A 27,449-nucleotide genomic window follows, 5' to 3' on the forward strand; every position below is an offset into this window, starting at 1 on the left:
TCTGTTAATTTGTACTTCATTCACACACTCTTATTTATGGCTTCTTCATCTCTACATAAGTTACAACTGACTTGCTTCTGGCAATGGTATGGGAGACGCCATCGGGCCGATCCTTTTACAGATAGCATGGATAGCAACGATAAACTCAAGTCCAGATATAAAAACCAACTATATGAAGATACACTAGAAGGCAACTCAAAGCTCGTATATTTCTATTAATAGGTATTCATCAATACGTAAAGCAAATATAACTGTAGGAAGTAATCTGTGTATGAGATAACAAGTAAGATTTCTGAATGGGCTGTGCCTCCTGTAAATGTTACAAAAATTAGGAGAACATTATCATTATTTCATATCTTTAGGTTAATATTGAAAGTCTTCTGCCATCTGACCAGGTGCAGTGGCTCATGCCTGTAATCCCAGCACTTTGGGAGGCCGAGGCAGGCGGATCATCTGAGGTCAGGAGTTTGAAACCAGCCTGGCCAACATGGTGAAACCCATCTTTCCTAAAAATACAAAAATTAGCCGGGCATGGTGGTGCCTGTCTGTAGTCCCAGCTACTCAGGAGGCTGAGGCACGAGAATCGCAGTGAGCTGAGATCGTAACAATTGTACTCCAGCCTGGGCGACAGAGCATGACCCTGTCTCAAAAATAAATTAACAAATACATACATGAAAATGAAGTCTTCTGCCATCTGGTTTTACCTACATCTCTTACTTTCTGTCCAACTATGCACAGTGAATCCACAGCTCCTGGTGAATAAAGTTCTTTGTCTTCCACTCCAATAAGTCAGTTCAGAACTTTACAAATGAGTTATAGAATAAAAACATTGTAAATCAGCAATATGTGGATTTTCAAAAAGGCTGTTGGGCCCGATTTACTCAGTTATACCCAGATCAATCAAGCTATGACTCTAACCTTACACAGATTAATTTCTCTATATTTCTTTCTTTTATTTTTTTAATCTTCAAAGCCTCTACCTAGTGTTTCCCTCAATCTGCTCTTACTCAGCTGAATCCATCCCCTTCTCTTTCCCTTATACACCTTGAGTTCAGTCCCAAATACAATCAATAATGGAAACTGCTAATATATGGAATATCTAATCAGCTTCACTTTATGCACATCATTTCTAAACCTCATAATAATATTCAGGTTAAATGGACTTAAACTCATTTCATAGGTAAGGCCCAGAGACATTAACATCCAGATTCAGAAAGTGGCTCAGTTAGCAACAGTACACAGGCCTGCTTGGCTCCAACATCCATTCTCTGTCCAGAGCCTCTCAAAAAATGTCCAACCCTATCGCAAATGACAATGGTAGCATTCTTTTGAATGTATCCTTCTTAAAGTGCAATCTAAGAACCATTGTAGGTCCCCAGGTTTCCTTAAGAGAGTCCATTATGTCCTCTCTTTCCAATTATATATGTGTCAGACCATATTTTCTTCATATGCTTCAATCAAAACAAAATATCATGACAGACTGGATACAGAAGTATATAGGAGAATGCACTCTTATTCTAGTAAGACACACATTAAAGAGATTTGCAAAAATATAAACCATGCTGCTCTTTTCATTAAATATTTTTGTTTGGAAAAATATATCCAGTTTTCTTATGTTAATTATTTCTAACATACACTGGTTGTATTTTTGTCACTTTAAAGTAAATTAAGTTCTAAGTTAAATTCTCCATTTAAATTAATTATATGGCATATATGGGTAGATATAACTCACATAAACAAAAGCTCTTTGAGGTATCCAGTAATTTTTCAGGGTAAAAAGGAGTCCTTAAACCAACAGTTTGAGCACTCCTGCTTAGATGAGCAGAGGAACTTTTAGAAAAATGAATCAACTTAAGCAAAACCTCCTATAAGTAAATTTAAACAATATTAATTGGTGAATAAAAAATGTAACTGCGACATTTTGCCTTCTCTGGGACTATAGAGTGAAATGACTTGAATTGTATTTCAATATGTTGTCCTTGATATGACTCTTTCTTTCATGGCTTAAAGTTTCTCATTAGGTGAGGACTTTATGCCTCCACTCCTGTATTAATTCTCTCTGACTATTATTCACAACATTTGCTCAATGTGTACCCCTTAAAAACTGCAGCAACATACTTTATTGGAACTACCAGATGAAAGAAAGAAACAAAAATTGTTGACTTTATCTTAAGTGACAGGGGAATTGACAGTATCCAATATCAGTTCTGTCTAGGACAATTAAGCAAACTATTGCTCTACTGTGAAATTACCTTATCTACTGTGTTCAATTTTTGGTCACTCTGTCCTTTGCAGCCCCTTTGCAGGGCTGAATATTATCTTGTGATCACATATACATAGCACATCCATGGGGAATTAGTATGCTCCGCTGTAACATGCTTCAGTATTCATTTATTGATGACCTTAGAGATACTCAAACACCATTTGCAGTGTCATCAAGCCTACAGTTTTGCCTTTAGAGGCAAAGGACTGTAGCACAAAGGGTCTAGACATTTAGTCTTACATGTAATTTGAAGAAGAAAAAAAGACTTTTTTTGGACTCAATAACCAGGTGACCAACTTAGAAAATAGAGAGTGAAAAAGTCAGTTGTTCATCCAGATGTTTTCATTTGTGACACTGGTAATGGAAAATGCAAGAAAGAGCATCTGGATGATTGACGGATTTTTTTCACCTTACCTATTGTATTAAAATGTTGTATTGGCAGGAAAAGTAACACAGGTAGAATAGCAGAAAAAAGCAGGTCTAGCTGTGATTTCCATTCACTGCATTACCTTGAATAAGTTATTTTATATCTCCAGATCCTATTTTTTTTAATTATAAAAATCAAAGGGTTGGCCCCAGCAGTTACTTCCAGCTTAAGTATTACTGGATTCTGTGAAATATAGCCTTGTTTACTGCTCAAATATTAGATTCCCCATTTCCTAATTATGAAGATGGTTTTACTCTCATAACACCTGTTACAAAGAGAAGAAACTGTACAAAGATATTAAATATCAGGCTCTTTTAGTTCACACTTCATTCTACTAAATGATGACTATAATTCTATCAGTCTTTTTGGGCAAAAAGGAAGTGACTACAGAGACAGAATGAAGTGCAGAGATGAATAATTATCAAGCGAATTAAATCCATTTTATACTTCCCTTTCCTTTCTTCAAAGATAATTGCCTTAGCGCTCTCATTCTACTTTGTGTAGACTGGCTAAAATGCCTGATGTGACAGTAAGCTGTTAGCTTTCCAGAGAAGCGGGAACACCTTCTCTTGCACGTAATTTAATCTTCAGCTTCACAATACCATGGGTGGACGACCTAAACATAGACCATTCTCACTATGTGGTTCCCAGACAAGCAGCATCAGCATTACTCGGGAACTTACTAGAAATGCAAATGCTTGGTTCTACCCCGGACTTACCAAATCAAAGCCTCCATCTGGTATGTTCCCACTGGGAACATAGAACAGGACCCAGAATTCTGTGTTGTAATAAGACTTCCAAATTATTCTGATGCACACTGAAGTTTCAGAACCTCTAGCAAAGCATTTGAAATCTAGCTCTGTTTTTTACTGTATAAACTTAAATCAATTACTTTCATCTCTTTGGGACTCAATTTCCATATCTATAAACTAGACACATGTAGGAATGAAATGAGCATATCCTATTGGCTCTAACTCCAAAATATATCTCAAGTCTCTCCATTTCTCTTCCTCTCTTACGTCCTAACCAACAATGTCTCTTACCTGGATATTGGCAATAGCTTCCTAACTAGTTGTCTGGCTTTTGCTCTTGGTTTCCAATCATCCATTCACCACAAAACAACCTGAGTGGTCTTTTCAGAACATTAATCAAATCGAGTCACCCTCCTGCCTTGAAATGCTGTTAAGGGCTTCCCATTTTACTCAGAGAATAAAACCCAAACTCCGTGCCTGGCTTACAAAGTACTGCAGTCTGTCACCTTCCCAAGTTTCAAACCTTTGCCCCTTGCTCACTATGATTTAGTTAACACTGACTTCCCTGCTGCATATCAAGAACATCAAGTAGTTTTCTGCCTCAGAGCCTTTGCACTTCCTCACCTTCTGCCAGGAATGCACTTCCCCTTGAAAGCTTAGCTCATTTTCATCCTTTAGGTTTTGGGTCAGAGGGCAATTCTCAGACAAGTCTTTCCTGACTACTTCATCTTATGAAATCTTTCTCTTGCTCTCAGCTACTTTCTATCATCTCAATCTAATTATTTATTTATTTACTTATTTATTCGAGATGGAGTCTTGCTCTGTTGCCCAGGCTGGAGTGCAGTGGCACAACCTCGGCTCACTGGAACCTCCGCCTCCTGGGCTCAAGTGATTCTCCTGCCTCAGCCTCCCGAGTAGCTGGTAGCTGGGACTACCAGCATGCACCACCACCACACCCAGCTAATTTTTATATTTTAGTAGAGACGGAGCTGGTTTCGAATTCCTGGCCTCAAGTGACTCACCCACTTCAGCCTCCCAAAGTGCTGGGATTACAGGCATGAGCCACTGCACCAGGCCAGTCAACCTAATTATTTTCTTTATCACTCTTACCAGAAAATAAAATTTCCTAGTTAATTTATTTGCTTAATAGTGCATTTTGGTTAACTTCCAGTAAAATATTAGGTCCTTGAGGGCAGGGATTTTGTCTTGCAGCCATAGTGCCTGATAATGTCTCCCACATGGTAGGCAATAAAAAAAGATCTGTTAAGCAAGTAAATAATATATTAAAGTCATTTTGGAAAATGTTTATCTTTAGTAACAAAGATCCATAGCATTTTACCACTGAAAATAAATCTATTTTTAGGAAGTTTTTAATGCCAAAAAAAAGACTGAGAAAAGTAGATTAAACTAGACCGCACAGGTGATAGAAAAAACAAATTGGGAAGATGGGGTAGGGTAAAAATGTTCTATGTCTGAACTTGCTTCAGTTCTTCATACATATCAAACATGAGTAGCGCAGGGTAACTTAAAGACATGGCTACAGTAGGGACAAACCAACGGGCAACAGGGCTTCCATTATTCAGACACCGGGAACAATGATCATGCCCAGCAGGCTTTTGAAAGAAGGCAAAATGGTTTTAATGCAAGAAGGAAAAAAATTGCCATTCTGCCAACCCTGAATAGGAGTTAGCACACTTGTGGTTGCTGAAGTGGAGAGCTGATGAATGCAATAAACAACTTGGAACCCAAAGAAGCAGGTTTCTAAGCTTAAACCCATGGTTTATAATCCCTAGGTTGTAAGAAATTCTTGTCAACAAAGACAGAATGTTCATGGATAAGTGACTGGGGTACTTTCTCACCTTTTATCATCTACATGGTGATTTTAATTATCATAATTCATTTAAATTGGAGACCTATGCAGCTGGATATTAGGAGCACAGCACCGGGAAGACCCAGACCAGAAAAAAGTGAGAGGAAAACAGATGACAGCCAAGTGCTTATGTATAATTAAGCTCTCCTGTGACTGTGACAATGAAAACAATTAGATAATTTTTGTCACTGATATGCTAGATGAGGAAAAACAAAAGAATAAACCTAAATGCAATAGCCAAGTGCTGTGGAAGTCAACTGATCTGACAAGTTTTTAACACCAAGCGTGGTTGACAAGTGAGCTAAGGCTGAGTTATCTTCAGAAAGCAGGCAAATTTTATTTTATTCTGCTCTTTTTTCCCATGCATGGCTGCAGATAACTCCATTTAAAAAGGAAACATTGTTAGAACCTGATTTTCATCTCCAGGGCAGGATCCCTGAAAAAAACATTTCCCTGCACAGGGCTGGGGGCCAGTGACAAAGTTGATTTTCCATAACAGTAATCCTGGAGTACTCTATTTCCAGTGCAGGAAATCTCTAACCCACAGGAAAGCAGTATGCCGACTCCTGGTTACAGAAAATTTCATACCAGTTTAACATACTGAGAGCAGGAATTTCACTTAACAGAAAATCATGAAAGTTAAAATGACTTTATTCAATTAGTTAAGCTACTCAAATAACATTTAGGTGCAGCCACCACTGAACTGAAGAGACTATTCAACCAAGAAAAAAGAGAAAACGCTGGCCAATTACCTGAATATTTACAGATTGTCCCTATCTGATATAGAAAAAATAATTATTACATTGGTGAGAAAAACGAGCCCTACACAGTTAAAAATACACAGCCATAGCATCTCACTGAATAAATCTGTAACTTACAGTCTCATGATTTTGCAGTCAGTTAACTGTGGTGTCTTTTGCTTTACAACCCATCAAATAAGATACCAACTACGACCGTTTAAGAGGAAAGCAAAGATTAAATATCAAGTCTGTCATCTGGCATGAGGAGAGTCAGTCCTTTAATATTCTTGAAGACAGACGAATGATAAAAGAGAAGTGCAGATTTATTCAAACAGCTATTGCCCAGCTCATCAAGTGAAGTATTAATACTTTCTACAACTCTGTGTGTTCTCTCACCCCAGAAGCTATATCAGGGGAACGTGAGTCCAAAATGCTGAGAGTCACTTAGGGGAGGTCATTGAAGGCTGGCTGATAGTGGAAATCTCTGCCCAGTTTCCAATCAAGATTTAAAAAAACGTTATGTGATTATTGATCAGAATTCTTTGGCCATAGCTTTTTCTTTTTTTCCTTCCTTCCTTTCTTTTTCTCTTTCCCTCCCTCCCTCCCTTCCTTCCATTTCTTTCTATCTTTTTGGAAGGGAGAGCTTTATTATTCTGCCTGGTGGCCATTCTGACAGGCTAGGAAGCGTAGCCTCCCTTGGCCAGAAGCTGTAAACAGGCACTTCCAAGGAGGAGCAAAGGGAACAAACAGGAATTTGTGCTGAGTGGAATGGCCGAATATACATATTTAATAAGCTACAGGAGGAATCATGGATATTTATGAAAGGAGAAACATGTGCGTGTGCAACTGAGTTTCATGGGTTCTGTGTATGAAATATACATATTTTCATATGTACATAAATATGTATATAAATATGAATATATGTATATTTCATACACAGAAGCCATGAATTTATATACATATTCATATGTATATAAATATGAATATACATATTTAATAAGCTACAGGAGGAGTCATGGATATTTATGAAAGGAGAACCATCTGCATGTGCAACCCTTCATGGGGTCCGGGTATGAAAAATGGCAGTATTAGCGTCTGAGGGTGGAGGTTTTGGCCCTGTGATGTCAAAAGGTAGACCAGAGGACATGAAACCCCTCACTGCACATCCTCCCTAGAATGACAGAACCATTCTGTGTTGGTGGTCTCTTATCAGGCAAAAAATAAGAGGCAGCATCAGGTGCATGGTTGATATCAGTGATGGAGTCTTTTCAAAGGGCTAGATTGTGTTTAGCCTTTAGTGAAGAAAGGCTCATTGCGGTTAGCGAGGGAGCGGGTATAACTAGATGTGTCTGACATTACCCTCTCATCATGGCCAAGAACTTATTTTTCAATGTTACTCTGGGCCCCCCCTTAGCCAAGAGGGGTCCCCTTCTGTCTACTGGAGGGCTTAGAACTTCGGTCATATCTTAAAACCAAAATGCTTTGGAAGAAGAATTAGTGAAATAAATAGACTTTTGTGGGATCAATTATTGCAAGAAATAAGAACATTTAAAGCCTTTGCTACAACTTGCCCTACAGAACTACTCTCATCATTTTAATATGCATTGTTGTTTGTTTAAACCATTCTTAAATAATTATCAATCTATAGTATTTGTTTTCTGTATCCCAGACAGATGGGATTCTGGCACGCTCCAATTTGGCAGAACTCAGTTTGCTTTCAAAATGCCTATCCAATGAAATCCTTTTCTAGATTTCAAATCAATATCCTAACAGGGTTTCCAAGATGGTCTCAATAATGACCATGTGCTAGTGGTTTTACATTTATATTGTTTGGATCAATGCTGATGATTTGATTGGAATAGGAGCAGCTGCACATAAAAAGTCTTTGGGGTGAGAGAGACTTGTCACGTTCCACTCTGATAAGAACTAAATTTGGACAGTGTGCATTTTGAAATGTTCATGGTACCACATTAAATTGCTACCAAATAGGAGCAATTACAAAAGATTAACACAAACCTCGAATCAAAATTCTAATGAAGAAAAGCACAGAGCTTAAAAAAAAACGATAAATCAGGAGCAGGAATAATAAAATGTTTCCTGTGTCAGGTTTACAGCTTGATGCAAAGAGGAAAAACAGACTTCTTTGCAAGTGTGTTCACACTAATATCCATCCTCCAAACACATCAGCCTAATGCCTTCCTCTCTGCTCCGTCAACATCCTTGCCCCTCACCCTCACTCTCCACACCCAGAATCAACCAGGGCTAATTATGGAGCAAACCATGAGTTTCACACAGTCCTATTCTGCACAATCTCTCCCAAAATGCCTGAATGCCTCTCAGCTTATGATTTCAATATCAGGAAGTTCTGTAGCACTATAAATGATAAACTGAAATCATACACTTACCATAGAAAGTTAGCTGTCCCCTTGCTACATTTTTCCCTCTGGAATTTTCAGCCACACATTCATATAAACCAGCATCCTCCTGCTGAAAATTAGGGATCTCAAGAATTCCATTTGACTTGTGTCTTCTGGCTTTCCTTGCTATCGGCTTTCCATCAGCTCTTCGCCAGATAATAGTTGGTACTGGACTGATAGCAAGAATAAAAAGGAGTGAATCAAACTAGAGAAAACTGAACCTTTTATTTGAACCTAAACCCCTTCCTTCTTGGTTCTACACATACAAGCTTGCAGTGTTTTGCAAACTTCATTCATTCCTCTATCTCCATTACAATTTTAATCATATCCACATCTCTAGTATTACTTATTTAGTGTTCTTAAAATCAAATAACTTTTCTTAACTTTAAATAAGGTGATCTGGCAGGGTGCAATGGCTCACATCTGTAATCCTGGCACTTTGGGAAGCTGAGGTGGGCAGATCACTTGAGGTCAGGAGTTTGAAACCAGCCTGGCCAACATGGTGAAACCCCGTCTCTACTAAAAATACAAAAAAATTACCCGGGCATGGTGGCAGGTGCCTGTAATCTGAGCTACTCGGGAGGCTGAGGCAGGAGAATCACTCGAACCCAGGAAGCAGAGGTTGCAGTGAGCCAAGATCGCACTACTGCACTCCAGCCTGGGCGACAGAGCAAGACTTTGTCTCAAAAAAAAAAAAAAAGTGATCTATCTCCTATACCATATCATCATTGAAATAAAAACAGATTTTTATATATTATATGTGTTTCCTCATACATTTTTTTCTTTTCTTTTCTTTTTATTTTTTATTTTGAGACGGAGTATCACTCTGTCACCAGGCTGGAGTGCAGTGGTGCAATCTTGGCTCACTGCAACCTCCGCCTCCTGGGTTCAAGTGATTCTCCTGCCTCAGCCTCCCAAGTAGCTGGGACTACAGGCACCCGCCACCATGCCCAGCTAATTTTTGTATTTTTAGTAGAGATGAGGTTTAACCCATACATGTTTTCTTCTAAATAAAAAATAAGAAAATAAAAATGTTCATGTGCATTAGTGGCAAATTAAAGATAGCTGCAAATTCTTTCACATTCCTCCCATTGAGATGAGGTCCATGTCCCCTCCCCTTGAACCTGGTAGCTCTTTTTAACCACTTTGACTAATAAATAAGACAGAAGTCATGTTGCAGGATCAAAGCTCAGGTGTTAAGAAACTGGCAGCTTCTGCTTTCTGTCCCATGGCAGCGCTGAGCTGTCCTACGAGAAGAGTGAATACCTTGAGACTGCCAGGAAGGAGAGGCCGTACATAAGGCTTCCAGATAACAGTCGCAGTGACACCAGCCTTCCAACATCCCCAACAAAATACCAGAAATGTGTGGGAGACTCTTGTGAGCTTTCCAGTACAGTTCATCTGTCAGCTAAACACTACTGAAAGACCTGAAGGATGCCACTAAAAGCAAAAGAATTAGCCAGCCAAGCCCTGCCTGAATTCTTGACCTACAAATTGTAAGATATAATAAAATTCTGGTGTTCCTTCTAAGTTGGTTATGTAGCAATAGATAACAGAAACAATATATTTCCATAAATCTACGTACCAACAATGCAAAGTGCCCTACTTTGAGAAATACCCAAATAATGAACAAATGATAGTAGAAACAATGAGCTCATAAAATTTGGGAGACACAACCTATTGCTGACATACAGGAAGGGTTCACTCAAGGTACATTGTTTTGGACAACATGGTTTTTCTCCTTGTCATTTATATATTGAGAACCTTACCAACTTATAGCAGTCCCTTTGCAAGACGGGTTGGGGAAACTTCGCTTAAAATAGTGAGAGAAAGAAAGATGCCATCTGTGAGGTCTTTATGTACTCTTAAGGCATCTATCATCCTACTGCCATAACTGTTAGAACATATCTTAAATTGCGGAGAGGGCATCATTGAATCTGCAAATCAATGGTTTAGTGAGCTAACCACAGCTTTTAAGATTGTGGCTGCCTGGCAGGGGATACAATTATTTACTTATTTATTTTTCACAAAAACACACACGGAGAAGTAATTAGACTAAAGACTTGCTAATCTTCTCTGGGAAACCTGAGATGGTATTTAAAACATTAAAGCCATCAACTCTACTATATTTGTTTTAGAAGAATTTAAGTTTGTTAGACAGACACTAACTCAAAATGCAGAAAGGCTCTATGAAAAGTACATAATCGGTGTCTTTATACTGATGAGATATGCACTTAATATATGCCTTTAAAAATAACCACATTGAGATGTAGTCTTTCTGCTCTTAAGTGGGCAATGATGATGTGTTTCAGCAGCTGGATGTGCATACCCAAACATTTCTGTGTAGACTGAAGAAGCCAATTTGGGATTTTTGTTTTTATTCCAGCACTATTCAAACAGTGTGAATAGAGTTTAATTCATAACCCCCTTTGAAGTGTGAACAATGTGAATTCTGCTCTTTCTTCACAGATAATTTTTCAAGGTGTCATCTTAAAAAATTCATCAAATGTATATCTAGACTACCCAGTTACCTGCTCTTATCTTTAATTTCATATATATAAATGCTTATACACAAATACTTTAAAATAAAAATTAAAAGTGTAATCATATTATACTGTTAGCAATTTGCTTTTGTTCTCTTAGCATGAGCATTTTCTATGTCTTAAATGTTGTTTTGCAACTTGACTTTTAATGTCTGTAGAGTGTTCAATCCTATAATTATGTCTTAATTTATTTAATATGATAAGTTTTCAGGACATAAAAAATTACCACTGCATTGTACTGTACCAAAGTAAAGATACGACTGTAGCTTATTTGTCATGACTTGAAAACACATGGAAACCAAAACAACCTTTCTATTAGAACTGACAATAAAATGGAAAAAGGAACCTCTTGTATGATTGCTGTAAAACACAAAAATCGTAAGAAAATAGATTACACGCTGATATAAGGATTGGTAGAGTTAGCATCGCCTGGCTCAGTGGCTAGGGACTATAATCCCAGCACTTTGACAAGCAAAGGTGGGAGGATTAGTTGAGGCCAGGAGTCCAAGACTAGCCTGGGCAACATATGCAGATCCTGCCTCTACCAAAAAAAAAAAAAAAAGTTCGTGTTGTTGCCTTAGTCAACATTTGGGCACAGGAAAAAGAGAGTTAGTATTGGATTAGTCAGATAGATGGGGCTGGGCATAAAGATTGACGTGGATCATTAAAATCCAAAGAAGATGTCAAAATTCTCACTTCAGATAATAGTTTATACTGTTTATGCCAAATCTTTATTGCTGGTTACTGGCAAATAAAAATCACAACTGATGTGCATTTCATGTTCTTTATGCTGTCTGATATATTCTCTATGGAAAATTAACTAGTTTCTAAGTAGGCTTTTCTCAAGAAAGTCCACACTGAATAATAAAGTTGTGAACAATTTTTGGACAACTTTGTAAAACAGACTCTCTTAGAGAATAACATGTCTTACCTATCTCTAGCCAGAGTAGAAGGAAATCCAAAGTAGAGAGAAGAGACTGACAGTTTAAAAAGAAATTCAAGAAAAGTCTGGTGCATCCCCTATAAAATGGGGCCAAAATGAAAGTCCGTATTTTTCCAGATAGTCAGCTTAACTGTACCTCAAGTGGAGGCCATTGTTTTCCTGTCATTCTGGGTTAGACAGCATGCACATTACAGGTCATAATAACAGAACAAAATACTTTTTCAGAATTGCCCATTCTCCTTTCCTTTGTGGCCATGTCAGTTGTGGCAGCCTAATCCTTCTTGCACCATTACATGTCCTCTCTCCATGGTGAGGGGGCAGAATCCAAGATGCATACACAGAATTACAAACAGAAAGGCTTCACTTGCTTTTCAGTCACCTCAGAAACCATCACTGTGAACAGTGCAAGAAAAACTCTATACCTGCTCAAGCTGAAGGGAGGATGAGAAGGAACACAAACCAGAACTTACTTTCCTAAAGCAAAGCATTCCAGCTTCACCGTTGCTCCTTTTGCAGTCGGAACTGTTTCTGGGAACTGCACTTCTATTTTGGGCTCATATTCACCCATCACTCCTGTGAATAAATAAAGGGGCTAAGTCTTGGAGATTCTTTTAAAAGGTATAAAATGTAAAACTCATTTTTCTGTTAATGTAGAATGCTCATACACATCATTACGTGCACAATTAATTCCTTCATTTAAAGCAGGTCCTATCTCTAGCAGTCATGAATTGTGGCTCTTCTCCCAGTTACTGCTACAGAAAAATTTGTATCGCAGCACCACACCATTTGCCTGGATTAAATTCTCCATGCATACAACTTTGCCCCTTAAAAGTATTGTTTTAAGGTAGTCTTAAGGCAAAAAAGGAGAAGGGGATGAAGTGCTAGTCATCAGGAAAATTAAATTATCTCTTTGGAAGTATACTGAAGAAAAGTTTGTAATATTTATTAATAAAAGTACTCAAAAATACCTGCATGCTTAATTATGTCTACATAATAAAATAATTTTTCTGAGTAATCATTCTGTGGCCACAACTTTTACTTTCATTTCCAAGGCCAATATAAATGAATCATAAATTAGTATATTCAAGGTAACACCAAATGCCTGTATTTTTGTTACATTTTGGACCTGTGAAAAAATAATAACAAGATACAGCTACAGAAAACATTTAAATTGTACCTACCTTGCCAATGGCATACTTATTTGGAGGGTCATATTCTCCCACTTTTCCTATATCCCGGAAAATGACTCTACAATTATGCCCAAGGTAACACAGTCTAACAAACTAAGTCCGTGCTTTGCAATTAAATACTTATCAGTTATTTCTTTCTTCCTTTTCCTTTTTTTTTTTTTTTTTTCGAGACAAAGTCTCGCTCTTTCACCCAGGCTAGAGTGTGGTGGCAGGATCTTGGCTCACTGCAATCTCTGCCTCCCGGGTTCAAGCGATTCTCCTGCTTCAGCCTCCCCGAGTAGCTAGGACTACAGTTGTGCACCACCATGCCCAGCTAATTTTTTTGTATTTTTGGTAGAGACGGGGTTTCACCATGTTGGCCAGGCTGGTCTCCAACTCCTGGCCTCAAGTGATCCACCTGCCTTGGCCTCCTAAATTGCTGGCATTACAGGCATGAGTCACTGCTCCTGGCCTTATCAATTATTTCTTATCAATACATGCTTGACTCAATTTGCCACTGCTCTAATTGTTCTAATACATTTATTCTTATTCCATCTCTGGTCATTTTTTATCATCTTTGATTCAACTGTGCCCACAAAGAGTTTGGAATTACCTAGCTTACTATAAAAAGATAGGGCTCTCCATTTCATCTCTCCTTTAGGCTTCCCATAGTCAGAGGAAAAAGAGACTGAACCTTAGAAGGAAAGGTTAAAGACAAAAAATGGATGGGGGACAGGTACAATCACAAAGAGAAATGATTTCACTCACTTTGCAGAGGTAGACCCTTGCCTGTTTTTTTTTTCTTGAGACCGAGTCTTGCTCTGTCGCCCAGGCTGGAGTGCTGTGGTACAATCTTGGCTCAACTCACTGCAACCTCCACCTCCCGGGTTCAAGCAATTCTTGTGCCTCAGCCTCCCAAGTAGCTGGGACTACAGGCATGTGCCACCATGCATGGCTACTTTTTGTATTTTTAGTAGCGATGAGGTTTCACCATGTTGGCCAGGCTCGTCTTGAATTTCTGACCTCAGGTGATCTGTCTGCCGCGGCCTCCCAAAGTGCTGGGATTACAGGCATGAGCCACCGCACCCCACCGAGGTGACCCTTTTCGTCGGCCATTTCAGAGTTTGAGAAGCATCAAGAGGATCTCCTCAAACTGTGAGAAACAGCATCAATCCTGAGTGTCTGATGACTTACAATCTAGCTAAGTTTGCTGTGAGGTATGTTGTCAGTAGTGCAAACTCGAACATAATTGTTCTTCTTGTTGTTGTTTTCATTTTTCTTCCTTTCCTGGAATGACGAGGAGTGTTGGATTTGGAAGGGACCTTTGATATCATTTGGTTCAGCAACCTTAATCTTGGTATTATTTCCTACTGGATGCACATTTTTCTAAAGAGAGGATCCACGGCCAGCAACCTATTCTTGAAGGGACACTTATCCCTCCACAGGTTAAAAATCACAGTTCTAATCTATCCCTTTCTTTTACAAGCAAGGTTGTAATCTCAAGAGTTAAACGGTTTGTCTTTAGTCCCACAGAAAACCAGTCAGTGTTGAAACTCAGGCGCCTGACTCCTCATCTTAATCTCTTACAACGGCCTCTCACCAGGAAATGAATAACACTACAAAAGTAGGTTAAAATACATTATACCCATGCTTGACATGTTCAGTTACAAAATTATTCCTCTTTTCTTGGCCAGCCTCTGCTGTCTGAGTTCTCTTGCCCCTGAATCTGGGCTTGCCTTTCTTTCAGCATCTGCACAAAGCTGGCCTGGTAAAGACTCAGTGCATACTAACAACAACATTCACACACAGCTGCTGAACTTGCTAATAAACAGCCCGTACAGTTGAATCATCATCCCATAAATATCAGTAGTATGACTTTGAGCGCAGTGAGCAAGTTAACACCTTTTAGTGCTGTGTATATGGCTGTATACTCTGAAAGCAGTGTTAATTAAAAAAAGAATTGCCTTGAGAGAAGGAGGTCTTTCGTCTTCCCAGGAAATCAAGACAGCCTGCATTGCAGTGTATCATGTGTTAGAGGGAGATGAGACAATAAGTTTAGAATACAAAGGCCAAGGAGGTCTTAGAAGTGGTCAGGTTTTTTCCCAGCCTCTCTCTGACTATAAATATCACATATAAAATTGTGTTTATTTAATCTCATCATGAAAATTACACCAAGGAGCAAATATATGTCACACAACCTTATTTGAAAGAACTAAAATATCATTGGCAACGCAGAGCTGCAATGTCCCAGATCCCTGAACTGTTATCTCCACATCCTAAAATCCTATCTATCTATTTAGGCCCAAACTGAACATTTTCTCTCCCAGAATCCTTTACCTACTTACTGCCTGCCTTTCCCTCTCCTCTGTAGGCCCTACTCTCTAGCCCACAATGGTCTTTAAATGACCCAAATTATAAAAATTTCTACCTTTGTCTGTTTCCATTGATAATTTTTTTAAAAAACAAGTTTTTAAGGTATAATTTACATACTAAAAAGTTCACCAATTTTAAGTGTGCAATCCAATGGTTTTTAGCAGATTTGCTAAGTCATGCAACTATCACCACAATCTAGTTTCAGAACATTTCCATCACCCCAGTAAGATCTCTCATGCCCATTCACAATTAATCCCCATTCCCAGTCTCAGCCATGGAAAACCTCTAATCTGCTTTCTGTCTGTATACATTTGGCTTTTTCTGAATATTTCATATAAATTAAATTGTGCAATATGTGGTCTTTTGTGCCTGGCTTCTTTCACTGAACATAGCGTTTTCAAGATTCATCTATGTTGTAACATGTACCAGTAGTTTGTTCCTTTTTATTGCAGAATAATATTCCACTGTAGGATATGCCACATTTTCCTTCTCCATTCGCCGGTTGTATTAGTTTCCTAGAGATGCTTTAACAAAGCATTACAAACTCAGTGGCCCTAAGCAAAAGAAATTTATTCTCTTACAGTTCTAGAGGATAGAAGTAATAAATAAAGGTGTTGACAGGGCCATGCTCCCTTTGAGACTCTGGGCAGAATCCTTCCTACCTTCTGGTGGTAGCTGTCAATCCTTGGCATTCATTGCCTTACAGTCATGTCACTCCATCTCTGCCTCTGTTGTCATGTGACATTCTTTCTGTGTATGTGTGTCTTCCCATTGTGTTCTTAGAAGGACACCAGTCATATTGGATCTATGGCCCATGTTACCCTACCATGACCTTATCTTTCCTGATTACATCTACAATGACTCTATTTCTAAATAAGGTCACATTCAGAGGCACTGGGTGTTAGGACTTCACCATATCTATTTGAGGGACAAAATTCAACCCATAACACCAGTTGATGGGCATTTGGGTGGCTTCCACTTTTAGCTATTACCAATAATGCTTCCATGAACATTTACTTGCAAGTCTTTGTGTGGGCATATTCTCATGCCCACACCAAGTAGAGTTATTCTCTACTACTGTCTTGCTTGCTTCATGTTACTTATCACAATTTATAATTCTCTTGTTTATTCATGTGTTTAGTGTCTGCCTTCCATTTAGACGGCAAAACATATAACACCAAATAATGTGTCTGTCTTTTTCATAGCTGTATTCCTAACTTCCACTGCAGGCTCTTCACTCGTAGGTGTTCAGTGAGTAACTACTGACATAAAACATTTTACATATAAACTTCAGGGTACCTCTTAAATAGCAATGCTGTTTTCTATCATCTTTATAGCTAGCTAGCTAGCTAGCTAGACAGACAGACAGACATACACACACACACACACACAGAGCATCTCTTCTATTGTTCTCTTACCTGCTTTAGGGATAGAAATTCTTCTCATTTTTTTCTGTATCCCTCACAAATCTTAGCCCAATACCAGTAATATGGGAAAAATGTGATGGGTAAGGATTTGTTGAAGGGAGGAAAAGATGTAGGAATGCAGTGTTTATGCTGTGATATATAATAGCCATTAAGTCAAACATATACTTCTTTCCAGGCATAGAAGTCATGTATTAAGTATAATTGTAGCTTCTGGTACAAGTTCACTCACTTAAGATCATTCTTTACTAAAATGATCTGTATATGTTGTTTATCTAGTCACACAGAGTGATTTCTGGATTGATACACAGTGATCCATATTTATGGCTATAGGAACATGAATAACAGAGTCATCAGTAATAGATTAATCTGTATATATGGCAGTAGTACAGTACATAAAGAGAAGGATCAGAGATAGAATAGCATCATTTCACTGCTGTTTAAAAATTTTTCATTGTATATAAAGATTGTCCTAGTATTAAAGTCATAAAAACAAGAGAAGCAGTTTTCTTCAACAATATTATGAACATTGTTTTGGAACACCTGTGAACTGTTCCATTTAATTTCGTTACAACTGGCACAGGCTATGTTGTTATTTGACTATTTTTTTTATTTTAACTATTTTGGCCTTTACTTTCTGCATTAAATTTAAAAGCTGTTGCCTTTTTTGTTTTTTAAGAAATGAAAGACCCCTTAAAATAAGAGTGCATTTATCAAGTCATTCTGCTAACCACCTGTATGCTTTTGCAATTAATTGGTGCACAGCTGCTCTAGTGATTTACAGAATTAGGCTAAAAGAGTGTGAACATTGATGGAATTGCTCTAGAACCCCCTTTTCATCTTCAAACTATTAAAAAAGGTGGGAAGATGTAAAGACCTACCCAGGTCTACACAACCAAGGCAAAGTAGAAGTAAGGAACACATATAATTTAGTCTGGTTCAACCAAAATATACAACCTCAGCCATACTTTTCTGCTATATGAAATATATGATTTGCCTGTAAAGACAACTCTTGCTTTCAATTCTAAATAAAAACACCTAACATAATTTTATGCATAAAGTAAAAATGTCTTAATTCATTAAAATTCATTGCCAATGTTTTATATTCTTTGGAGTAAGAGAGATACAACAATAGTAATGAAGGTTACAGCACTTGAAATTCCACATATCAAAGTCTTTAGAAGACAGGGGCTTAGTTGTATTAATATTCCAATAAATTAAATAAGTAAATATTCATTTGACACCAATAATAAGCCATATGCAGTGCCCAGAAATGGGGGCACACTGTGGAAACACAGATCTGATCCTTATATAAATGACAGTCATAGGCTACTCTTTTTCAGCACATGGCGTAGTAATGGGGCATATGCAGGCAATAACTATTTATTGAATAACCAAAAGAGGTGATTTCATGAGGAAGACATGGTTGGCAGTTCTTAAGTATTTTTCCTAAAGCAGTGGTTCTCAAACTTGAAATCAACTGAAAGGCTGGAGTTTCTGATTTAGTAGGTTGAGAGGCAGCCTATGAGTTTGCAATTTTAAGAAGTCTCAGGTGATGTTGATGCTGCTGGTCTGAAGAATACACTTTGAGAACAACTTTCCTAACTATGAGCAAAAGCAAGAAGTTCCACCTAACATCAATAAACATATCTTAAGGGCTAGTCATTGGGAGAGTACTAGCAATGGAGTCCCAACTTGAGGGACCAAGTCCATCCAGAGTCTAGACTCTGTAGAAGAACTTGTGACAACTGTATCTCTTTCGAAACCTGGGCAATTATTAAAGTTGATGCTGATGTCTGTAAGAACACAGAATTTAACAAAACAACTGGCAATTTAGAGAATATGAAAGAGAAATCAGCAACACGTCATGCTTAAGTACAATTTGCAGAGACTCTGTTGGCAGAAGGAGACCAGTTTGCAGAGTTGCATGCCATAAGATTTTTGCCAACACCTGCCTTAGCTGGCATCTGTGCTTACTAAATTTAACTACAGAAGGGACATTTACTAACTTCCACATAGCGGGATTTTCTCCTGAAAAAAAAAGGCAAAAATTGTTTTATGAAAAGTTCCCACATTGACTTTCTTGAGAAACAAGTCATATGATGTATATATCACTCACCTAAAAACATTTGGAAATATCCGATTAGTCATTCAAATTCACCTGACTGAGTTTTTACCATTTTGCCCTTTTGAAAAAAGGCATGTTTTCCCCTGGGTTGAAGGAGATATATGGAGTCTACTGGACTGTCCAAGTTATCTCTTCTACCACCACCACCATCCAGTAGGTGAACTCCCAGAGTCTGGGGCAACAACTGTTGAGACAAGAACCTCCCCACTACTGAAGAGGAGAGACAAGGTATCTCAAGGTGTTACATCACCTCTTACAGTCAAGGTTTTAAGGTGTCCTCAGAGACCTGTGAGAGATGAAAATAAATCTTATGATTTGACTTTAATCAAACCTGCACCACCTTCCTTCCTTTTCAATATTGGAAATGCAGAGATAACCTTTTTCAAGAAGACTGTCTCATTTAAAGGCAGAGAGGCCAAATACCTCTGCTTGCACTGGACGGTCCTGGTTTTCCTGAATTCCTGAAGTAATGAGCTAATAGTTTCCAGTTTGGGCAATTAGTTATAATGTCATCTTTTAGGCCAATTTTTACCTTCCTTCAAGGAAGTACTCCTATATTTTTCCTACTAAAAAGTTATCCATGTATCCATGTTGTATTGAACTAAACACTCTATCTCTGTACATGTTGGTCCTAGTTCAAGTCTTTGGAGCCACAAATAACAAGTATTTTAATGGACAGTCTACAGATATTTAATGATATCATTTTGTCAAGGGTTAACAAAGTTTTTTCTGTAAAAGGCCAGAGAGTGAGAATTTTATCTAGGTTTTGTGGGCTATACAGTCCCTGTTACTGCCCAACTCTGCCATTGTAGCTGGAAAGCAGCCATGGCCATAAGGTAAACAAATGGGAGTGGCTGTGTGCCAATAAAACTTTATTTACAAAAATAGGTGGTGGGCCCATAAATACTAGTTGGCTGATCCTTGGCTTAGAGGAAATGCAGCAGATAGCAAAGTTTGAGAGAATCAATAGAATCAACAGACAAATTATTAGAACTACAAGAAATTTCAGCAAGCTTGCCAAATACTGAATCACAAGAATAACAGTACCTTCCATATATAAGCAACAACTAATTAGATAATGTGATTAAAGATAAGATACAACTGCCCGGGTATGGTAGCTTACATCTGTAATCCCAGCACTTTGCGAGGCTGAGATTGGAGGATCACTTGAGGTCAAAAGTTCGAGACCAGCCTGGCTAACATGGTGAGACCCTGTCTCTACTAAAAATACAAAAATTAGCTGGGTATGGTGGTACATGCCTGTAATCCCAGCTACTCGGGAGGCTGGGGCAGGAGAATTGCTTGAACCTGGGAGGCAGAGATTGCAGTGAGCTGAGATCGCACCACTGCATTCCAGCCTGGGTAACAGAGACAGACTCTATCTCAAAAAACAAACAAACAAACAAACAAACAAAAACAAACGGATAAGCACAACTTACTGTAACAGCAAAAATGATAGAGAATCTAGGAATTAGCTAAGAATACCCAACATTTCTATAGAAAAATTATTTACAGAAACAGGCCACAGGCAAGGTTGGCCTGTGGGAAAGAGTTTGCCAATTCCTAGTTAAAACAAATAATCTGCCTACTGCCTGGAATTACTTATTTTATCTTAGATTGTCTGACTCTTCATGGAAGTTTGGGTTGATTCCCAAGACCAGGCCAGGTTTCTTCACCCTTAAGCTGTGATTATACACCTAATTTCACTGTACACTTAACTGCTCCATGGTAGTTCTTACCAAAATTGAAACTTAAGTGAATCTGCTTTAATTCTCTACTCTCCCCTGAGTATGGCCCCACTCCTGCCCCTAACTGCAATTAGGCTTCTTAGCCAGGCTATAATCCATGAGGGCAGAGGACTTTTGCATCTCTAGAGACAAGTAGAGAACAGATACTCAATGAGTATTTGTTGGCTAAATGCATGATCAAAAGAATGCCCAAAGTCAACTCAATTCTAGGCTAAATACTTCTCCTTCCCTCTTTCATTTCAAGTCCCTCTATAAATGTATTATTCAGAACTCAATTCAATAATTCCAGTAAAGAATGAAACTTTAGACCCTTCATTAACTTGGAATTCTCTAAGACTGTAGGTTCCCACAGGCTGAAATCATGTCTTTTTATTTCATAGTGTGCCTCACACAACGAGCACTTAACAGATGCTTCCTAACTGAGTAGCCAAATGGCCATCCAAGACCTTTAGCCCCCATGGACCTGAAATGGAATTGGCTATGCTAGAGGTCTAAAGCTGACTGCCAAGTTCCTAAGCTTGTCAAACCTTCAAAATATCCAGAGCCATTAAGATGCTATTAAATCAGATTAGCAATGGCAGTTTAGCAAAATATCTCACATCCTTTAGTCATTTAGATGTTCTCCTCATAAAACATGTTTTACGCCCACAGATCCTCAACTGCGATGTTGTCAGAGAATTAAAAACAAGACATGATTGCTGTGACAAAACCACACAAAAGTTGCAATTAGAAGTGAGAGTAAAATAAAGCAGTGTTTTGGTATAAACTCTAGATCTTAAATAATATAAAATTATGTCTAAGTGGAAGGCATATCTCTACCTGCTGCCTGTCTAAATGCCAGGTGTTCAATAAAGGGTTGTAGATCACGTCTCCAATCTAGAAGAGATCTCCTAAATGACTGGGTTCAAAAACCCACTAGGTTAATTAAGTGGCCTACAAATAAAGCTCTCTTTTCATGAAGAAAAATAGTGGCTGTTGATGCCCAGTTGAGGATCTAATGTAGCATGGAGCAATATTAGGAAAGTTTACAGTGACCAGTTGGCAGGACCATAATGGAGGATGCATGATGCTGCAACAATATTTCAGAATCTTTTAGTTTTCTTCTTTCTATTTTAAAGGTCTCCCTTGGTCTTAAATTTAGAAGTTCGTGGGGAATGTAGTCTTCTGAGCCACTAGGAGGTATAATGGTCACAGAGGTGAAGGCTCACAAAATGGCGCACTGTGGCCTGAAAGACTGAATGCACCTAGTTTTCTGCAGGGATCAGTTGTCAGCATTGATAAGAAATCTGATCCAATGAGCAGCATCTGTCTGTTAAACCTGATACTATCTGGCTTGGGCAAATGTTGAGATTGGAGTTAAGTAGGCTAGAAAGTTGTGACTGGAATCCTTGAAGACAAGAAGAAGAAACTTTAGATAGAACTTATTATAAATCACCCATTTTGTACAGCTGAGAAGACTAAGGACCAAAGAAATGGTAATGATTTGTCTTATGATAGCTGCTGGTAGGTCTGGGACTATACTCCAGAATCCCTTTACTTTCCCTCTTGACTTTAGTCCTGGACATGACTAAAAGTTGTGAAACTGAAGGATGCTGAGGCCATCGTTTGGGCTTTTTCCTACTGGGTGAAAGCTTGATTTGAGATGAGAAGATTAAATACTTCAATGCTGCTCTTATTCACTGTTTTTCATGGCTAAATTAGGCTGTGAAAAATGAGTGAGGACTTGGGAAAACATGGTCAGTTATTTCAGTTATATCTAAGTACATACATAAACACTTTAAACATTTTAATTTTATATTGAAATATAATAAACATTTAGAAAAGTTAACTTTACATTTTAACCCCCAAAGACAATATATCTGGTTTATATATACATACCTATATCCAAAATGTATATGCTTAACAATGTATGTAAATATAGAAATGGAGGAGAGAAAGGGAAAGAGAGACAGAGTACAGAGAAAGACAGAATTTGAAATTCTAAGATAGGATAATCTCATTGTTCCTTGTTTTATAGCATCTCTTCTATGTGGAGTTCCAATTAGGGTTAATATTCAAAAATATTTAACAATCACTGTGCAATGCATGGACCTATCAGACAGACACAGGCTATAAATTGCTCAACACTCATCTTTGTTCTAATAAGCAAAAAAAAAACAACTTCCAAACCAGTCCCCAACCAGTCTCCAGGAAAACAGAAAAAAGGCAAAGGCTAAACAATGATTTTTCATGCTAAATTATTTACCTGTGTATGTAATGTAATGTGCATAAACAGTGTAACAGACATTATCTCATTTTCTCAAGACTGTCCTAATCTCTGCTAATTCATTTCACCTTAAGCTATTTTAGAGACAGCCATGTAAGTGGCTAAAGACAGAAGAGCCAATATGATTATCATCGAAGGCTACTGTTTCTTTAGTACTTATGCTATATGAGTGGTCTGTTACCTTTGATTATGGAAATTTAGGGATAACTCTTTGAGATCTGTGCAGGAAGCACATAACAGAGCAGGCTCACCACTATTTATAACCAACAGCTGGGCTAATAAGGATCAATGGACTACTTTAGTACCTGTACTAATAATAACCATGATGTATTCTTCCCAATTATAATTTTTCCCTCTCATGGTTCCTAAGCAACAGGTGTACTTTCCCAAATCAGTTATCTTCTCAAAGCAGATTTTAAAGTATCTGGATAAATAACTATAAAGTCTGATAAAATTTGTTCTCACATATGTCTACCAACTCATATTTTTATGTGTCCCAGAAGTGACTACTGCAAAGTAATATAGATATTTGAAATAATTCTCACTATAAAATTATCAAAAATTATAAAGCAAAAGAAACGAAGCAAATGTGTAAATCTAGAGGCCAAACAGCCTTTTCTGAACCTCAGTGAAATAATATGATGATCAGGGACCAGGAATCTGTCCTGATGCCATTTTTCTTATCTGAATTCTCTGATCTTCAGTTCCCTTGTTTCTCAAAAAATAAAAATATAAAATTGCATAATCTCTAAGTGCCTATTAGGCCCAATAATCTTTATCAAACAATATTCTAAAAATTTGAAAACTCTGTTTTAGAAAAGTGAGAAAAATAATGACAAGCAAAAAGAAAAAACATAAATCAAAATTTACCACTAAAAGTTAAACACTTTAGAGTTTAACATTGTTAGTCACTTTGGAGAGTATTATTCCATCTTTCTCTGTCATTATCCACTATTTTAAAAAAGAAGAATAATATGATCTATACACTATTGTAATCTGTCTGTTAAAAATATAATTTGTTGAGCATATTTTAGGTAAGAAAGTTATTGATGGTATACTTCTGTTTTGTCACTGTTCAAAGTACTTGCAATTACGACACATAAAACAACTATCTGAGGTAGATGTTGTTACCCTTATCTTACTGATGAGAAAACTAAGTACAATGAGGTTAAACTGACACATCCAAAGCCACCTGGCTAATAAATGGTGAGGCTGAACTCTGCCTGGACTGCTTGGCTTCGGGATCCTCATGGCTTGTGTCCTTACCTCCTGGCCCCACATTGGAGACATCATCTGAGATGTAGGAAGGAGTGAGCCATGTAAAGAGCTGGGGAAAAGGGAACAGGGAGCCCCAGGGTTTTGCAGAACTCGGGTGAGTGGTAAATGGTCAGTGAACAGACATGAGACTCATCACACCTCATTTGTATTAGGAACTGAGCCAAGGTTCACTGTTCAACTTTTATGACTCACCGTGGCCTTTTGGGTACAAATAAGAAATCATAGTCCAGATCGCTTAGCTGAAATACCCAAGAAACAAGCTGAATATTGGGGAGATACAGTTCTCCCAGCTACATGTGCTCTTAGCAAGGTAAATGACAAGTCTAGCAATTAGTTCAGCTCAGGCTTCAAACTCCTTTGCCTTGCTTCTTTTCCCTTTTCTGAGGCAGACAGAGGATGTGAAATTTTGAGTGTGCTTCAATGATCAAAATGATTGTACAAATTCTATACTCACCTTGCACTTACCAGTCTAATATACAATCACCAAATCCCAGATCTTGAGGAGAGAGGATTTCATTGATTTTACTGTCACAGAATAGATTTTAACAAGAATGTCCTCTTTATTTTGCAATCTCTTCTTGATTTGTATTTCCCCTTTTCTCTCATCTTCAGAAAACAGCTAATTAAATTACCTATTTTTGTGCTTAGTAACATAGTTTGAGTGTCCATTTTATATACTCCAGTGTAAATGGAAAAGACATGAATTTTCACCATGCAATGCTCACGGAAATTAAGAATGAGTGGGCATTAATGGCTGAAGAATGAGATCTTTAGTCTGCTAACTTTGTGATAAAATATTTTAATACAAAACATTTGTCATCTCTATGAAGATATACCAGACAAATCAAGATAAATCTAAAAGCCAGGGAAAAGGCAGAGTTGTTGCCAGTTTGAAGTGTACATGATGATTCTGGAGTGCTTGTGTTCCTGAATGTTTGTTTCTTGTTTTTTGAAGAGGCAGTTCTGTGTGACGTCTGTCCCTGGCTATGTCACAGTATATCAAAGTCAATATATAATTACATCTATGACTTGATAGACCGAAACAGATAATACCACTGAACAGATATTCTGGCCCAAGTGCATTTGGGTAGAAGCCACAGGGGCTGTATTTTTAAGTGATTTCTTACAAAATGCCACTGGAGCATATCTTTTGAAAGTTTCTTCATCTGTCAGTCTGGAGAGATAGCACTGATAGCTTTTGACAGAGCTAGTACCTTACCTACTTTTCTCTTTAAGCTGATAAGAATTTTCAGTTTTATTGAATATAACGTAGCTTAATCCAACATATTAATTTAACATTTGCCATGTGGCAAGCACTGTGCTGGAGCGCAGTACAAAGTCGGATAAAAATGATGATCTTTCCTTGATCATAATGTGAGCAAGGTGGGGAAGGCAAGCCGACAAATATGAATATACCAGATGAATGTTATGACAGAAAGGTGGCCAAAAAAGCACAAAACAAATAATTCCTCCTGTTGCCAAGGGAGAAGTTATATATTTGGTTTTATAAATAATGTTTAAAATAGTATTCTTGATTTTTCCTTTGCAATCCTGTGCAGTAAACCCATTTCAGTAAAGGGCATTTCCATACACTCAGCTGCTATGCCAGAAACCTATGTGTCATCCTTGATTTTCTCTTCCACTGTCTCCCACATTTAAGGAATGAGCAGGTTCTCGCAGCTTTACCAGCAAACTATATCCTGAATCCATTTCTCTCCTTCTCTGCTGTTACTCCCTAGTTTCACCCCCCATCATTTCCCAACTGAATTAATTGCAGTAGTATTCTGATTGGATTTCCAGTCTTCACTATTGTTTTCTGAAAGTCCATTTTCCACATAGCAGCTAAGCAATCTTCTTAAAAACATAAATCACTCTTTTGCATACAATTCTCTAACGGCTTCTCACTGCACTCGAAGTAAAATCTGGTAATTTCTCCTATTTCTAATTAAGGTTAAAACTCTCTTTTAGCCTTAATTCTATCCATCCTCCTATCTGCTCACTATGCTTCAACCATGCTCTGTTGTTTGTGTTTCCTGAACATGCTGAGTGCTTTTTTTCAGGCCTCAGGGCTTTTGCATATGATGTTAACTCAACCTGGAAAGCTCTGCCCTCTGATCTTAAGAGGGCTGGTTTCTTGCTATTCAGATCTCAGCTCAAATGTCCCCACCTTAGAAAGGCTTTCCTTGGCTGTCTAAAGTAGACACCCACCGTCCCCCCAACCCACCACAGAGCTGCTATTTTATCATACTGGTTTACTGCTATCTAAAATAACAGGATTTTGGTTTTGTTTATGTTTGTTTGTTTCTTTGTGTCTGCATCCCCCAGGAGAATGCAAGTGCCTCCTGTTCACCAGCACTCAGCATAGTGGCTGTCACACAGGAAGTTCTAAATAAATGTATGTTAAATGGATGAATAAATGAATGGTTAAAATCTAAATTATTTGCTCAAAAATTCCACAGTGTAGTCTAGTAGAAAGGATGCTCAGACCCTCTCTTCAGAGCTGCTTAGTATGTAAATACTTTGTTCTGGAAGGTTCAGGTTCAGAGCCTCACTTGGGCACAAAGTTCACTGACAAAACACAGGGAAAGAGTAAGAAACTTGGGGAACAGAAATCTGAGTTCCAGTCTTCCATTTGTCAAGTTTTTCTTGTATAAATTCAGATAAGAGGTGTTACAGTATAATGCAATGAAGCACTGCGAGGGTTTAAGATAGCAGGCTCTGGAGTCAGTAAGACATGGGTGCTCGGTGGAAATCTTGGAGCCATTAAGTTTTAACAAATGTGGCTGAGCCCCAGTTTCCCCGTCTGCAAAAGAGAATGTTTATCATACAATTGATTGAGATTTAAATGAGATAATTCACATACAGTTCTGTGCACAGTGACTAGGCACATAGTAAGTGTCAAGTAGATGTTTGCTATTAATGTTTTTGGCTGATGGTATCCTCACTTGTGTGATGGGTCTAGTCATTCCTGTTCATAATGGAATATCTGAATGTGTACTAGACAGTAAAAGGATTTAAAAAGAATAGAAACCTGAACATGTCCACTATGACTGCTTAAATCATGATATCAGCCCTTGTTGAAGGGCTTAATTATGTCTTTGTTTGAAT

General features: G+C 38.0%; 1 protein-coding gene across 5 annotated transcripts in view; it reads right to left on the reverse strand.

Annotated features, from left to right (window-relative positions):
- Positions 1 to 27,449, reverse strand: part of CNTN4 (contactin 4) — a 992,918-nt gene that overhangs the window by 167,289 nt on the left and 798,180 nt on the right. For all 5 annotated transcript variants that reach the window (XM_054551881.2, XM_054551876.2, XM_054551877.2 and 2 more), the window contains 2 exons: positions 12,426 to 12,528; positions 8,458 to 8,642 (listed from right to left, as the gene is read on the reverse strand). In XM_054551881.2, coding sequence (XP_054407856.2) covers positions 8,458 to 8,642; positions 12,426 to 12,528 — 288 coding nt within the window. The remainder of the gene's footprint in view (positions 1 to 8,457; positions 8,643 to 12,425; positions 12,529 to 27,449) is intronic.

The sequence above is a fragment of the Pongo abelii genome, chromosome 2, assembly GCF_028885655.2.
Source record: "Pongo abelii isolate AG06213 chromosome 2, NHGRI_mPonAbe1-v2.0_pri, whole genome shotgun sequence".
In the NCBI taxonomy this organism is placed as follows: Eukaryota; Metazoa; Chordata; class Mammalia; order Primates; family Hominidae; genus Pongo; species Pongo abelii.